The sequence below is a fragment of the Pongo abelii genome, chromosome 14, assembly GCF_028885655.2.
Source record: "Pongo abelii isolate AG06213 chromosome 14, NHGRI_mPonAbe1-v2.0_pri, whole genome shotgun sequence".
NCBI lineage: Eukaryota > Metazoa > Chordata > Mammalia > Primates > Hominidae > Pongo > Pongo abelii.
Genome location: NC_071999.2, coordinates 105,095,037 through 105,112,371, shown reverse-complemented (window position 1 = coordinate 105,112,371; position 17,335 = coordinate 105,095,037). Strand labels below are relative to the sequence as shown.

Sequence of the window (17,335 nt, the reverse complement as noted above, 5' to 3'; positions counted from 1 at the left end):
CTATTAATAGCAATATTAAAACCACCAATATTAATGTTGAGATGGTCCAAGACAAAGCATATGATGAGTCTTTCTGCAATTGTCTGTATGATTACAAAAGCTTCGCCAGATTGTGTGTGTGTGTGTATTTTTCATCTGTCTATTATACATACAAATATGTGTTTAACATATTTGTAGCAGCAGCTGGCAGCTCCATGCTTTTCTCCTTAAACCCAGGTCTTGTGGTGTGGGGTCTGTGCTTAAGAAGCAGGTCTCTTCACTTCTCTCAGCTCTTTCCTTCCACTTCTCTGACACCCCCTTTTTTCCCCTCTATCCCTGCTTGCATTCCTGCCTGTCTCTCCTTCTTTTTTCCCTCCATCACTTTATCTCTCCTCTCTGTATTGCCTCACATTTCCTCCCTTTCTTTATTCACCTTTCCCTGAACTAAGCCTCTGGGAAGGTTTCCAGGAATGTGCATGTGCTTTTGTCCTCTAACTATAGGGGAGTGTAATTTGAAAACATTTTTTTGTGAAACCAGGCAAGACCTTCCAACGTGAGTGGTCAGTTGAGGTATGTCCTTTTTGGTCCTTTTTGTGGCTCATTAAACACTGACAAATAAAAATTTGGACAGGAGCTAGCTTTGCCTTTAATGGAATAAAGTTTTCAAAAATGTAGGTGGGTCTCTCTCTTTCACCGCTAAGTGGACTTTTATGTGACTTGTAGGCATTGGTGTCAATGGGTACTTCAGTAAAGGGGCAATGGACAACTTGGCACAAAGGGAATGACCTTCCCATTGACCAAACTCACAGCAAGTAACCCAGGTAATAACGGGAGGTTGACTACTGGTGTTTTCATTCTCTCCTAGGATGCTGCCTCCCTTGGTTCCCAGAAGGGTGGGATCACCAAGCATGGCTGGCTGTACAAAGGCAACATGAACAGTGCCATCAGCGTGACCATGAGGGTGAGAATGCGCATCACTTTGCCCTCCCCTCTCACAAGCCCTTTCTGCCATAGAGCTCGAGAACAGTGCTCAAGATGAATGCGCATGCTGTTCTTCCCCACAAAAGGGACATTGTCTGATTCCTAGGATGCTCCCCTGGTGATAGCACCCCCATTGGCACAGCCTCATCCACCCACTTTCCCTCACTGTCTACTGACCACCAGCATAAGGAGACCATCCCTGGGCTGGTGTGAAGGTGCAGACACTGACGTAGGCTTTCTTCTCTGTAGGAACTGAAAAGTGCTCTTTGGTACCTCACAGAATGTCACCAAGGGGCTATCTGTCATGCCAATCCTGAGCACTTCTGTGGAGGTGTACTGCAACAAAGTCAAGTAAAGCAAAAATTGGGGACGAAAAAAGAAAATAGTTGCATAGAAGAGAAGGTTGCAGAGAGAGAAGTCAAACCAATAGAAGAAGCTATTCAGGAGAAAAGTGGGACCAGAGAAACATCAGGATTAATAACAAAGGGAAGAGAAACAAGGGAGTCAGGGAGATAGAAATTAAGGAGGAAATGTGACTGTCATTACCCTGAGGCTGGAAAATCATTCAGCGTCATGAGGCAAAAAATAGTTCCCATTCTGTGAGCAAGAAACCCTGGGGATTTTAGAGAAAGTTTCTGTCCTTCTGTGCTGCATCCCAAATTGGAAGTCCCTGCACTGCTTTTGGGTAGTTATGTAAAATCTCTGATTCCGTGGGTGAGAAAAATGACCCATGGATGTTAGGGGAACCACCTCCTCAGAACTGAGATGCAGTGAGCTTCTTAGATGGGATGGGGAGTCTTAACCCCGCAGTGACCTGGAGCATCAGCTAGAGTGAGAACGGAAACAGGTTTTATGTATGTGTGTAGTCATAAGTGGGTTATTGATAGAGATTGTGACCATCTTCATTTTGAAAGAATAGCTGTGTGTGTATTTTTCTCTCAGTCATTTAAGAGACGATTTTTCCACCTGATTCAACTTGGCGATGGATCCTATAATTTGAATTTTTATAAAGATGAAAAGATCTCCAAAGAACCAAAAGGATCAATATTTCTGGATTCCTGTATGGGTGTGGTTCAGGTAAATATGAAAAGAGTTTTACCATTACGTTTTCTTATCTGCAGTAGTGCTTATGTGTAAATTAGCAGATTTAAGCAAACACTTCCAAAAACGGCAATATGCATGGTGGTATAACATAGAACTTTAAATGAGGAAAGTCTTGTTTTTCATCATTGTAGAAGTTGGAAGGGATAATGTAGAGGCAGAATTATGCTGTGGCAGGCAGGAGCACTCTGGCTCGGCCACTTTATAGCTGCGTGACCTTTAACAGGCTACTTAATTCAGATAATGAGAATGTTTCTTTAATATGGCAAATGAGTACATTGGATGAATCAGTGCAGGAAAATATTTAAAACACTTCCTAGTATCTCAGTGGTGATTTTTATCACTAGCGTTATAGTACCAGTGGCCATGTAGATCAGTAAAGAGATTAGGTTTCAGTGCAGATTGAGTTCAAATCCCTGCTCCTCCACTTACCGGCTGTGTAACCTTGGAGATGTTATTTAACCTCTCTGTACCTCAGTTTCTTCATTTGTTAAATAAGGACAATGGCAGTACCAAATATGGTTACTGAGAGGGTTAATTCATTACACATGTAAAAAGCTTAGAACAGTGCCAACAAATGGTAAGCATTTGGTCAATATTAGATAGTTTTGTTATCATAGGGCTGTTGTACTTTTATATCATAGGGCTTATGTACTTATCCTTTAAAATTATTGTTAATTAAAGATAACACATAAATGTATTTTTATTGTAAAAAATCAGACAATACAGATAAAGTGAAAGTCCTTCTGGACTCCTTCTCCCCTCCTTCAGTGTCTCTTTTCTGAGGGGAGCTTCTACCAGTTTTGCGTGCATCCTTCTATAGCTTTTTAGCATTGTCTTTGGAAGAGAGATGTCAGTTTCCCTGTCCATCATCTGTCCATCTGTCCATCCATCCATCTGTCCACCCCTCCATTCTCCAGCCTTGCCACTTTCAAGGAAGATTTAAGGCAGCAGCTTATAAGCATACACAGGACATGGGACAGCATAAATTTAAAGTCGGGGTGAAAGCAGAAAGATGAACGGGGGATTGGGATAAGGGTGAGCGAAAATAGAGTTAAGGAGAAAGCATATGTTTTGAAGATCTAACACCTGCTATGGGTGGGTCACCACCTGGGCTCTATGCTTTCTCACTTGGAGACCTATTCAGTCACACAATTCACAGTGCACATGAGATAAAGACAATCCAATTAGTCAGAAGCTGCCCAAGTAATCTCAGAACGAAGATCATTCAGGCATTTTTCTCAGGGTTCCCCTCAGACAGAAGGCTCTGTGATTGATGAACAATCTTCCTAACAACCCCTCACAAAAGATTCAGTCACCATTATCAAAGAATTCTCCCTTCAAATAACTCCATGATGGCTGATCACATCAGCCTGTAGCTCAATTCTGTAAGGAGATTGTTTGGTGGAGCCAGTGTGACACAGCTCTCTGGTTTGACCAAAGGTATACTTGTTATGTATTTACATGTTTACCTAGAATTAAAATGCATTTTCTTCCAAGGAATACATTTGCCTGATTGAAACAGCCCAGCCCAGCAGTGGCTCATGCCTGTAATCTCAACGCTTTGGGAGGCGGAGGGGGGAGGGGGGACGGATCATCTGAGGTCGGGAGTTCGAGACCAGCCTGACCAACATGGTGAAACCCTGTCTCTACTAAAAATACAAAAATTAGCCAGGCATGGTGGGGGGAGCCTGTAATCCCAGCTACTCAGGAAGCTGAGGCAGGAGAATCACTTGAACCTGGGAGGCGGAGGTTGAAGTGAGCTGAGATTGCACCATTGCACTCCAGCCTGGGTGACAGAGCGAGACTCCGTCCCCCTCAAAAAAAAAAAAAAAAAAAAAAAAGGGAAACAGCCCGGCAGTGCTGAAGGGCAGTGCTTCACCCCTGCATCACCCTCACCCACTCACATCCTATTCCCTTGAAATAGTAGTGGTGCTAGATCACAAGTGTTCAATGCTGTTTCTTCATTCATCAGTTTTGGACGTCATTGCATGATTTTCTGTGCTGGTAGATCGGATTTTAGCTCCTGGCACCCTCCTTTGGCCTCTGGTCTGGATGAATTGCTTTCCCTGCCCCGCACACCTACAATCTAGACCTTCGGCCTGTCTTCCTCCCTGTGTTGGGCTTCCTGTTTCTAGGACCTTGTGCCTTCCTCTTTCTTGATCTACTTTCTTGTATTGGGGGAGCACATCTTCTGCAGCTTTCTGAGGAATTCTGTGTGAGATGTTAATTTTTTTAGAATTAGGGTATCTTCATATCTTTATTTTTGCATTCATGCTTGACTCATAGTTTGGCTAGTTATAAAATTCAAAGTGAAATCATTTTACCTTGGAATTTCAAGGGCATCCCATTGCCGTCTAGTTTCCACTGTTGTTTGGAGGATTCTGATGTTATTCTGAATCCCTGTTCTTTGTGGTCTTCTCTTTAGTGTTCTAAAATTTTGGTTGTTGTGTCTTGATTTTTATTTTATGCTTTGGTAGCTTTTTTGTTAAGGTATAGCATATAAATAGAAAATAAGGTATAACATATAAATAGAAAATATATACCTAATGCATGTGTGACTCGGTGGATCTTTCTGGAGCTTGGCTCTCTCTTATCTTTGTGCTGTTTTATTTCGTGTCATTCTGGAGACTCTGCCCTGCATATTCTGGCCACCTTGGTCTTCCCCAGGTCTCGTCAGTGTCTTCTACTCAGCAAGATGGCAGGGCTCTTTTTGGATTCCCTTTCCTGTGCCGCAATTCAGATACTGCCTCCAGGCAGAAAGCTGAGGCAATGTGGGGCTCACTTTAGTCTTTCCCTTATACAGAGAAAGGGCTGCACTGCCTTTTGTCCCCTATCTGAAAACAGTTATTTCATGTATTTTGTCCACTTTTCTAGCAATGATGGTGGGAGACTAAGTCCAGATCCTGTTTCTTCCTTATGGTCAGCAGTGGAAGGGAGGGGTCCAGAATCAGATGTCTGCAGGGACCAAGGAGGTAAATTAAGTGACAGAGAGGCCTGGTTGCAAAGCAATAGGGAATGCCGGGGTGACCTGGAGCCCAGTGCCCCATTTAAAGGGGGCATCTCCTGCCCAACTGCAGCTGGTGCCGCCAGGTGGAACCCCCAGCTCAAAGGTGCCAGCCAGATCATCTGGTTTCTCAAAAAGCAAGAAATACAGAATTTGAGTTAAACTTTGGTAACTTTAATTATTGGTAACTAATTTTAAAAACCACTTTGAAAAATAAATAAAAAACACCAAAAGGTAATTTGAGAGGATACAAAAAAGCAAACAAACAAAACACCACTGTGCAGTACCCCCGCCCTGCCGAAAAAAAAAAAAGAAAAAAAAAGTAAAATACATGAAAGTATATTTGGGCCCACGTTCAAGACTGTAGCACCACTTAATGCTCACTGAAAATTGTTTTCAGTCAACAGCTAATGTGGATGTCTCTTAGCTGGCAATTCAGCCTCCTCTGAAGGCCACCACTATGAACAATCAATTATATCAGAGTATGTTTATTGACAATGTCTATGAAGTAAGGAGTGCCAGAGTGATTTATCAGTGACAGAGAATTGACTTCTTGGGTGGGATTCCCAAGTAGGAGTTTTATTTGTATTCTTTAGTCAAAAGACCTTTAAGTTAACTTTTTAGCTGAATTTTCTGGCACTGACTTTAAAAAGAAGGTTAAAGCAAAACCAAATATATTTGGCAACCTCATTTTTTAAAGTAGGAAGTAATTATTTTTGTTTCATAAGAGAGTTTTGCTGCCTGTTTCTGGCCCAGGGACAGATGTTTATAAGTACAACTGCCCTGAGCTATCAATTAGTCTCCGGGGTGCATTTCAAAATCTAAGGTTCTGACTTCAATGGAAGTCTCTTCCTTCAAATTGTCTTTGCAGATGCAGCTGATGGTGTTTTTCATTTAATAAAGTGTATCCAAGGCTTCAAAAGAGTAAAATAGTTTGTTTTTATCTTTGTCTGTTTATAAACTAAGCATCAAAAGTTGTGATTTAAGTGTTTTTAAAAATTATTACTTATGGATGTTATAAAAAAAATTAGTTGACTGGTGCTGTGAATTAAAAAAAGTGCCTAAACTAAAATTTTGAAGCATTTTAGAACCCTTGAAATTTATTATGCTTATTTTGTAGATGAGAAAACTGAGGCTCAGAAACAGAAATTATTTAGAATTGAGGCCTAATGTTTTTTTCTCCACTTTTAACTTTCTCTTTTCACGATTGTAAGTATGCAGGGAAAGGAGGAGAGAAAATTCATTTTGTTTCAAGCCTTTGACTTCCTCCCTGGTTCTTGCCTTGAAGTTTAAGTGGAATCCAAAGTGGCAATTACTGAGCCCACAGCAGACAGTCTGTGCACAAGAGTGTGTGGCTTTGCCAAGGGGAGCACTTGACTTTGCATTTCTAAGAACTGTGCTGCAAAATCACAGAGACTTTGGGAAGGGTTGCCCTGTCCCTGAGACCATCACCAAGGAACTCTTAGAGAGACTGTGGATAACCCAGTAGGATTTTAGTGGCTATATGGGGGACTGTCCTGCTGGCTCAGGTTAGTGGGAGTGTTTGATTTCATATCGCTCAGCCTGTCCTTACAGGGGATCTTGTGCCATGATCCTCAGAGCTGAACCTCTATCTACTGTGGCCAACCTGGGGAGATTTTGCTCCCTGGAGGACATCTTGGAATGTCTGAAGACTGGCATCTATTGGCTTAAGGCCATAAATTTCGCTAAACATTGTACAACGCACGGGCCAGCCCCTCACAACAAAGAATTGGCCGCCCACGTGTCAGTAGTACCGAGGCTGAGAAATCCTGGCCTAGTGCATGTTCATCTTCCGTCTATTACTGCACGTGGACTACTTTTCTTGTTCTGTGAGCCACTCACCCTCTTGCAGGCAAGAAAACTGGAGGCATGAGGCAAGGCCACGGACAGGGAGTCCAGATACCTTTTGGGATTCATAAAGGATGGGAAAGTTCCAGATAAGTAAGCCAAACATAATAATAGATAATGGTTGGCTTTTAAAAATGTAATACCATACACTACTTCATTAAAAAAATAGGAGCTGAATATGAAAATTTTACATGAAATTTCATTTATTCAACAAATATTTTTCAAATACCCACTATGTGCAAGTCACTGTAGAGTCCATAGAGACTAAGGATGTGTAGCACTGACAAAAATGGGAGCACTGAGGAGGTTTCACTCCCCTGCAGGGACACACAGTGAATCAGATGAGTATGTAAAGCAGGTAATGAGTCAGATGGAAAAATAAAGCTTGCAGGAAGAGAAGTAGGGAAGGTGTATGGTAATGGGATTTCATGAGGAGGGGGCAAGCTATTCAAAATAGATTGGTTCTAAATGCCAATGAGATAGCACTCACCAACAAGAGAGAGAAATTATTTTAAAGCAGTTCTAATTCTTTTAAAGTATGTCTGTTTATCCTTTTTTCATTTCAGAACAACAAAGTCAGGCGTTTTGCTTTTGAGCTCAAGATGCAGGACAAAAGTAGTTATCTCTTGGCAGCAGACAGTGAAGTGGAAATGGAAGAATGGACCACAATTCTAAATAAGATCCTCCAGCTCAACTTTGAAGCTGCAATGCAAGAAAAGCGAAATGGCGACTCTCATGAAGGTAGGTAGGCTTGGATTCCCCCAGGCACATACACACTCTGTGGGTGTCTTTATTTTTGCCAGGTGGGTGTAGGAAGGAGACCTGTGTTGCACAAGTATATGAGAGGTGGGACGGATAGGAGCTCTTTACAAATAGCCTGCCAGCAAAGGTTTTGTCACATTATAACCTACTTCCCTGACATTTTGTATATGGAAATCATGTAATGGGAAGAACCAAAGCTTTGGAGGCAGAAAGGGAGACCTGGGTTTCAGTGCCATAAATACTATATTTCAGCTGTGTAGCCTTGGGTAAACAACTTATGTTTTCTGAGCCTCAGTTGACTCACCTATAAAATGGGAATAAACATGAAAATTGCTGGGAAGATGGGAAGAGTAAATAAGAAAATGAATCTCAAGTATCTGGCATAGAATTTTACTGTATTATAAAATATTGGTAATAATTAGAATGCATGGGAGCCTCAGATTAAATTGGTGAGAAAAATCTGGCTATGTTCTTGACAATTCATGTTTTACTTCAACCCTTAGGTGGTTCCCAACCCTGGCTTCCCCTTAGAAGTACCTGGGAGCTTTTTAAAAATATCATTTACCTGGTCCCACAAAAGATTCTGATTTAGTTGGTCTGGGGTGGAGCCTGGGCAGGTCTGACTTTTAGGGGATCTCATGGACGTGTCCATGTGGGCTGTTGTTCATAGCTAGTGTCAGTTCTAATTGGACGGTGTCCATGCTATACCAGCTACTCAATGTTTTGAGTCTCATCACTGGACCTGTGCATCAGTATTTTTTCAAAGCACCCGAAGTGTTTCCCGGGAACATCCAGAGTGGGGAACCACTGTGTTCATTTGAAGGCACCTAAGAGAAACGGCCTTCCTCCTCCTGTTTCAAATGAAATGCTATGAATTACAAGTGATTCCGATAATCTGTTTTGCCATTTTAGATGATGAACAAAGCAAACTGGAAGGTTCTGGTTCTGGTTTAGATAGCTACCTGCCGGAACTTGCCAAGGTAACATTGTCTTATATCTTCTGCTCTTCGTTGAATGCTGTTGAAGTATGTCTCATTTCATTGGTTTGTCCAGAATGGAATCTGTTGAAATCATAACAATTACATTGTGATTACTGCTCTCTTTTTCTGACCTGATTACGAGGTGACGTGTACTCATGCAGTATGATTTCAGGTCTGTCTTGTAAAAAGTACCCTACAAAGTATTCTCCTTTTATTGTTATTTTAAGTGTTTTTTTTTCCTGATAATGCTTAACACTGCATCACAGGTACTGAAGAAATAACTGAAATATGCAGGCAGATGTTCTTATAATAGCATCGTACTTTCTATGTTGATACATGTGCTCTCCCTTACTCAGGTTAATAGACACAGTTCCAAAGAGGAAGGACCTGGTAATCTTGCCATGAAACCCAGGGGTTGCCTGAGTTACAGAAATTGTTTCTGGGTCACTCTTAATGGAAAAAAAATAAGCTATTCCTGTGTCTTACAATTTTGAGAAATTTAAAAGTTACTGAAAAGCACAAAGAAAAGCAAATCAACCATACTGCTACTTCCCAGATTAAATATCTATTATGATGTTGCCTTTTTAGCTTCCATATTCTTAAAAGATATAAAACATCAGTTATAGTTGAAGTTCTTTTTAAACACTGTCCTTATTCTCATTCTCTTCTTTTCCCACAACCCCAATCAGAAACAAGCACTATTAAAAGTTTTACTTTCATTTTTATATCTTTACAAATAAATCTATCATAATGATATATACGGTGTGATTTAGTATGTTTAAAAATGTTTTATAAATGCTAACATACCATATGTATTCTGCACTTTAAAAAATTTTTAAATTTACCCCTTTTATTTGTACGATATAGACTTTTTTATTTTAGCTGTTCTATTATTTTCATTTTTTTCTATTATAAACAAAGCTACAATGACTATCCTTGTACTTGTGTCCTTGTGTGTATCTGAATGATTCTTTCTTAAATGAGAGAAATATCTTTGTCTTCTCTAGCCCTTTGCACTCTTACTCTGTTACTGCCCTTCTATTCTCTTTTTGATACTAGAGTGAAATGGCGACCCTCCACACCCACGTCTTAAACACTATAATAGAAACATGGTTTATCTATATAGGATTATAAATAGACTAGCATTCAGCATTGACCTTTATTTTAAGACAACATGGCTGTTCTCAAGTGTAAAATCTCCCTCCCTGGCTAGGACTTTAGAGCATTGTTTTTCTTTAGGACTTGACTGTTACCACAGTATCTTTTTAGCACCTGCCTATTAAAGCTAATTTTAGCGCCACCATTGTAAACCACCTCCTAGTCTGGGAAGAGTTTTGGCTTGTGTGTTTGTGTTATGAATGTCTGTGTACCATATTTTGCATTGATATTTGCTTTTTTGTTTCTGGATGTTTGGGGGTTCATAATTTCTCAAAACAAAATGTTTGTGCCCTTTTGGGTTTTAGTTTGTTGCAGCAGGTAATATATGTGATGCCATCTAGAATTCAGAAAGTAACCTTCTGTACTTACTGGGTGAGCGGAATGGATACCTAGGAGAAGATTCGTGTTATTTGAGCCTAATGTTGATTAATTAAAAATCTATGCTTTTTCCTATGAAGATATACAGGAACTGTCCCCTCCTTCTCTTACTACCCAGCCAATATAATTCAGTATTGTTTGATCCCAAGACCTAGGGAGATTTTTTTCAGATATACATATATTTAATATAAATATATACGTTTATGTATATGTACTTATTTTTATAAGTATAATTGTATATTTTTTTCATTTAAAATATTTGGAACTATTTTTAAACTATGGGTTACAAGTTAGGTTAGGCCACTTTAGTTGGTGAAATCAGTTTGATTTCAATCCCTGCTTCTTTTTGTTTTGTTTCTGTTTAGTTTTTCATTCTTTTTATTGAGGTATAATTTGCAATAGCAGAATGCTCAAGCATGAATTGTAGAGCTCACTGGAGTTCGCGTTTGTACACTGATGTAAGCAGCCCTCAGGCTAGCTTGTACCTGAGACCCTCTTTATTTTGACCTCCATCACCGTAGATTAGTTTTGACTTTTCTAGACCTTCCTGTGAATGGACTTATACACGTACTCTTTGTATCAGGCTTATTTAGCTAAACATTATGTGATTCACTTTAAAAAGTTTTTTTTAGGTCGGGCGTAGTGGCTCATGCCTGTAATCCCAGCACTTTGGGAGGCTGAGGTGGGCAGATCTTTTGAGGTTAGGAGTTCAAGACCAGCCTCGCCAACATGGTATAAAACCCTGTCTCTACTAGAAATACAAAAATTAGCTAGGCGTGGTGGCAGGTGCCTGTAATCCCAGCTACTTGGGAGGCTGAGGCAGGAGAATCACTTGAACCTGGAAGGCGGAGATTGCAGTGAGCTGAGATCATGCCACTGCACTCTAGCCTGGGCGACAGAGCAAAACTGTGTCTCAAAAAAAAAAAAAAAGTGTTTTTTTAATGTAATAGAATTGAATGGAGAATATGAAAGTATACTGCCCTTAATAATGACATTATTTTTTATATAAAATAATGTCATTATTAAGGGCAGTGTACTATTTATACATATAGTGTGTGTGTGTCTTGCATAGTGATATAAAAGATATTTGTTTTTCTTAGTGTGCTATTATGTGTATTTATTTACTTTCATTGGTATATAATGTACCTATTTTGGGAGTTCGTGTGATATTTTGATATCTGTATACAATGTGTGATGATCAAATCAGGATAATTGGGATAGCCATCACCTCAAACATTTATCTTTGTGTTGGGAATTTAAAACATTTCTTACTAGGAGTCATGGTCAAAACCTGAAAAATGAATCCTCGTTGGAGGCTTTACTGTTCTTTCTTTCCCTCTGGCTTTCAGGTGTTTTAAAAATACTTTTAATTAGGAAGGTAGAAAAGGTGGAAAGTAATTCTTTGAAGGGGAAAAGAATGAAAAAAATGGAGATGAGTTATTCACTCAGCACGTGGGTATCTGTGGGCTTTGCCTTTTAAAGCCCAGCTCAGTGTCAGTGTGAGCAGCCCAGGCTGTAAGGGGAGACCTGTGTTCCCCATCCCTAGCCCTGAGCAAGAATGCAATTTTGGCTGTTTATCATCCCCCTTCAGGGTGTCTGAACTATTTGCACCGGTTGAGAAGGCAAAGAAGTTGACCTGGTAACTGTTGGTCATCCCATTAGGAGGGATGGATTCCATGGTTACAGAATCAGAGACGAAGTATGCAGGGGGAGGGGTGGGGAGAGAGAACTGTGCAAGGAGTTTACTCAGGGGATGAAGAGGTAAAGAGGTCAGTATCAGGGAAGGAAGGTGCAAGAAAGGGTCAGGCTGGGAGGCTGGGCCACAGTTCAGTAAGATTGCAGAGAAAGGCCTGGAACAATGAGGGCAGGCGGAAGGTGGCTGAAGGTGTAATTTCATGGCAGGTTCCTTTTCTAATCAGCTCCTCTAACCTCCTTCATCCTGTTGCCCCGGCTTTTGTTTTCCACTGTGACTAAGACATAGCCAAACAGGATATGACCAACAGGAAGTTGTTTCAGTGCAAAAATAACTGATGTCTCATTCTGGAATATTATGGAAGGGCTCATTACTTACAGTGTGAGTGATGTAAACCTAAGTTTTCAGAATATTTTGTATAATCTTGGAACTTATGTTTGTACATTTAGTACTGAACATCTTTATTGTTTTCTTATTAGAGAACACACTGTATTTACCCTAAAACTGGTTCTTTTCCTCCTATTGTCTATTATGGAAACAAACAATTTTTATTGTAAATATAACAGTGTGTAGCATCAGTCTTATAAATATTTTAGTTTGATACACAAACCGTAGTTCAAGTTAGTTAATTGATTTCTTCCCTAGAAAGTCAAGGAGTAACATAATCAGGTTATAAACTTCATTACTAGTTATTTAATAATTTATCTGGTTACATTTATATCTTAGGTGACATCAGAACATATATGTCACCTCCTTATATAAAGATAGTGTGAAGAAAACCCACCTTATGTTTACTTCCACAGCTTTTCTGTTTGTGAGCTTTTATTTTTGTACTCAAAGAATAGCATCCAACTTTTATTTTGGTTTCCCCATGTGGTTCTGAAAGAGAAGTAGAATTTCTTCTGAATCCAGAATTGCTCACATCCTTTTACCTTTTAACTTTGTTTTAAGCAAATGAACTTATTGTTCCAGGTAAATCTTCCACAGTTGCATGCAGGGGAAAGTATGATGTCTCAGACTTTATAGTCTCATGGAGATGGAGTGAGGATCAAGGGCCATGCTCAGCAGAACTTGTCAGAACCCAGCAGTTTCACAGACACCTTTTCTCAATTTTTAAACCAAGTCTATAATAAGTGCTTTCTTTCCTAGATTCCAATCCAGAAAACAATATCATTGCACTATGATACAAAGGAGCTAGCTCGGCTTGTGTCTGTGGGGTCAGCTGGTGTTGCATTTCTGGGCCTCCTTTGTGAAGAGGATGAGCTGATGGTCCTGAGAAGTTAGGTGTCTTGGAAGTAGTGGAAATGAATCATGATAACTCTTTAAATTAAAGAGTATATATTTTGGCCTCAAAACATTTTGCAAAGTCCTCCTATTCCAACCCATTCTGTTTAAATGACCCAACATTCAACACAATGTTTCTGATAATTCATCCTCAGAATAAGATGCTGTTGGCCATAGTCTTTGTCTCTAGATTGTATTATCGACTTGCAAATAAATTTAAGACACAGAGGATGCCTAAAGCCTACGGCAGACTTTCTGGGAACTCTTGAATGTTTGGTCCATAACTACTTCTTAAGACAAAGAAGAAAACCTTGTCAGGGTGTGTCATTAGTGCTTGAATGTAGGGTTTACAGGATGAGGTGGGGTGGGGGAATCGCCCTTGGTTTAGATGAATCATTCTTTTCCTTGTCTTCTCAGCAAACACCAGTTTCTGCAGAGAACAGCTCTGCCATTGTGCATTTTCTGTCTCCGTTTTCCTCTCATTCTTCTCTCCACGAAACCCAGAGTAGTCAGTGGGCTTTGGGCAGGAAAGCGGCAACAGGGTGTCTGGGGAAAAGCCAGTTGGCTCTTCTTACCATCACAATATAGACTGACCACAGGTTATTTTAAGAGCAGAGCTGGTTTCCATCACTCTGAGAAGTGCTCAACTACAGTCTTTGGGATGGTATTTGTTATAGCTGTATTTTGTCCACTCTTAGATTGTGAAAGTACTTATTACAAGTATTTATTTTATTATCTTTACTAAAATTTTAATTAAAAAGAAGTGTGCTTGCCACAATAAGTAAAAATACCCAAAGTTGTTTAAAGAAAAGTTCACCTTTTCCCTTCATCCTCCGTCCCCACGTTCCTGAGAACACTGACGTTAATAACCGGTTGCAATTCCCCTTTCACCAAACTGATTGCTCATAGAAATATAAACATATGTAAGGTTTTTAAGTTTTTTTTGGTAAAAATATGTTCACGATATATACATTATTCTGAAATTTTCTGTATCACTTAAAAATATTTCATAGATGTCCCTCTGGACCAGTGGAAGATCTGGTTCCCCCTTACATATATATCAGCAAGCTGCATGATATTTCAGCTATTGCTACTGCACAGTTTATTCCGCCATCTCTGTATTAATGAACATTTAGGGTTTTTTTCAGTTTTTAGCCTCTACAAACAGTGCACAATAAACAACATGACATTAAATACTTGTGCTCTTATTTCAGTAGGAGAAATTCCCCAATGTGGAATTTTTAAGTCAAAGCTTATTGTGTTTTTAATGTTTAAACATTGCCAGGTTACTGTCCCAAAAGGCTGTAATAATTCACATTTCTGTTTCTCTGCATCTTCACCAGACAAGTGTAAAATGGTATTTTACTGTGCTTTCATTTATATTTTGCTGATTATTAGTGATATTTTTCATATTTTCATATATTTGTTTGCCATTTGTGTTTTTTCTTCCTGACTTGCCTGTTCACATTCTTTACCTTTTTTTCTTCTTTCTTGTGTAGTGTAATAGTTTAGACTCTGAAGCCAAAAAACCTGAGTTAGAAGCCAGGCCTTTATTTCATGATGTAGGTCTTTGGGCAAAGTACCTAACACTCATGCCTTAGTGTTTTCTCTTTTAATGAGCAGGGATAATAATAGTATGTGCCTCCTAAGGTTGTATAAAATTAAAATGGGCACTTAGGATAATATCTAGCAGGTAGATATTTGCTATTATCGATAGTAGCTCTTATCATTACTCTTCTTCCAGATATTGTTTCCTGACTCTGAGGCAAAGTCCTGCTCTCCCTGAACCACATTTTTCTACCTCTTAGATTTTGCTTGGTAATTCCATCAGCCACTGTTGGGCATCCTCTCTATTTAATGCATCATCCTAGATCTTAGGGGGGATGGGAGGAACTTTAAGAAGCCTGATTTGCTTTTTATTTATCTCGTAGCAGAGCAATTGATGTATATTAGGTAGATTACAAGCTTTTAGGTTATTTTTACATCTAAAGCTATCCCTTCTTTTCCAATAAATGATGTCTGTGGTAAAGAATATATCTGTTGGGTGTTAGTGACAAAATCAGAATGCTTTGTGTCGATTTTGGCTAGTAGTTAATTGTTTTTCTTTTATTATGTCTGCATTCCTATTTGCTCTTTAATTATACGGAGCTCATTAGCAGTTATTCTTGCTTTATTCATTTCTTATCTCCTAGCACAGTCAACTTGAGACAACAAGCATCTTTCAGAAAGGCACCAGGAATTGCATCTACATTAAGAACCCGCTCCTCTGCTCTAGCGTCTGAGAACATAACACAGTATTTGCCTTTGTTGAAGGGCTCAAGCGGACGATTCAGAAGTAGAATAGATAACTGTTGGTGGTGGCTTGCAGCACCTAGTACCGATGGTTTTGTTAGGAAACACCACAGGCAGTACACAATGTAAAGCAAATTCTTTGGGTTCAGTTAAATAGATTCCACTTGCACGTGTTCTCACTCTTTTGGTGTGAAAAATTAGGAAAGGTGATAGGCAGGATAGAATAAAATGAAGTGGTCCCATCTCCCATGTGAAGAGCACCTGCCTCCACCACAGGCACATGTTTTGCCCTGGAAGCATAAACAGAAGATTGCAGGAATGCCCCTTCACCTCCATAGCCTTCAGGCTCCCATCGATAGCATCAAGATAAACTTGGTGTGGCAAGAGACTTGAGCCATCGTCTTGTTTAACATTTTTACCCGGAAATGAAAATGGAATCCAGAGAGGCTAAGTAGCTTGCACAGCTACTTAATTGAACTAGAACCAGAACCCAGTTTCCTAGTATTCGGGTGCCCATTTTATATAAACATAGACAGCTGATCATGATAGTTTGGATCATTGCTAAAGACCTATTATATACAACAATCGTATGGCTAAGAAGATTAAGATGCTTATTTTCTCATTATCCATGATTAGAAATGTAATAATAGACTTTGTTCTGCCACCAACAGAAGAGACAAAACACCTTTTCTGCTGTGGTTGTAAGTGCCCCATCAAGTGCTGAGATGTGACTCATGTCTTTGGGGAAAGTAGCAGATGAGAGAGAACATTCTATTCCGACTCCATAGACTTCACTGTGGAGACTGAGAGTAGTGGAGAGCTCAGACTGACAAGAAGAACAGAATATAGACTTAAAGGCACCAGGCATGAAAAATCATAAAGATGGAGATGACTTCTGTCTTGTGAATGTCTGACAAGCCTCTGTCTCTTTCTGTTCCCAAGTCCCACATCTCCAGCCCTCGTCTCTGCCACCATCTGTCCGTTTTCTTCCGTGGCCTCTCTTCTCTTCTGTCCACCTCTTTGATGTTGGGCCAGGATTTCGTCTTCAGACTCAGTTTCACCCTCTCCCCCAGGACATCTCATCCACTCCCAAGTCTGGAACTCCGGCCTTCTTCTCAGCCTTGCGCTCGAGTTTCATCCCTTTAGCTGCCTATTGGGTGTTTCCAGTTGGAAATTCCACGGGCATCTCTACCCAGGCGTCTCTACACAAAGATGATAAAGATATTGTCATCTTTTTGGCAGACTTGTTTTTCTCGAGTTTTCTGTCTTGTTCATGGATTCGCCATTCAGCAGGCTGCCAAAGCTAGAAATGTGGGATTTGTTAATCGGCCCTGCTGTGAGACTGGGAGGCTGGTGTGATAACCCAAGAAAGACATTGTGGGCCTCTGGGTCTTATCCTTTTTAACCCGTTGCCTCAGCCCTGCCCAAGTGATGCTTCTGAAATGTGGAACTCATTTTATTCTCTCACCTAAAAGGTTGCAGGATATTTTAGATTCTGAATGAAATCCCCAATCCTTTTTTTTTTTTTTTTTTAAGTGAAAGCAAGTTTATTAAGAAAGTAAAGGAATAAAGAATGGCTATGCCATTGGCAAAGCAGCCCTCTGGGCTGCTGGTTGCCTGTTTTTATGGTTTTTTCTTGATGATATGCTAAACAAGGGGTGGGAAATCCCCAATCCTTAGCATTCAAATCCCAGACTCATTTCTCTTCACTTTTTTTTTTAAATCATGCCCTGCCTTTCAGTTATGATGAGTGACTTGGTCATTGCTCAGGTGTGACTTGTCCCTTTGCACCTGCTGTGGCTTCTCCTAGAATGCGCTTTTCTCCTTTCCTGGCCAAGTGTTCTTGTCCTT

The 17,335-nt window shown here is 40.0% G+C and overlaps 1 protein-coding gene across 33 annotated transcripts in view; it reads left to right on the top strand.

The window, feature by feature from the left end:
• Positions 1-17,335, top strand: part of DOCK9 (dedicator of cytokinesis 9) — a 298,314-nt gene that overhangs the window by 164,523 nt on the left and 116,456 nt on the right. For all 33 annotated transcript variants that reach the window (XM_054528568.2, XM_009248745.4, XM_054528579.2 and 30 more), the window contains 4 exon segments: positions 845-940; positions 1,903-2,037; positions 7,504-7,678; positions 8,612-8,679. In XM_054528568.2, the coding sequence (XP_054384543.1) occupies positions 845-940; positions 1,903-2,037; positions 7,504-7,678; positions 8,612-8,679 (474 nt within the window).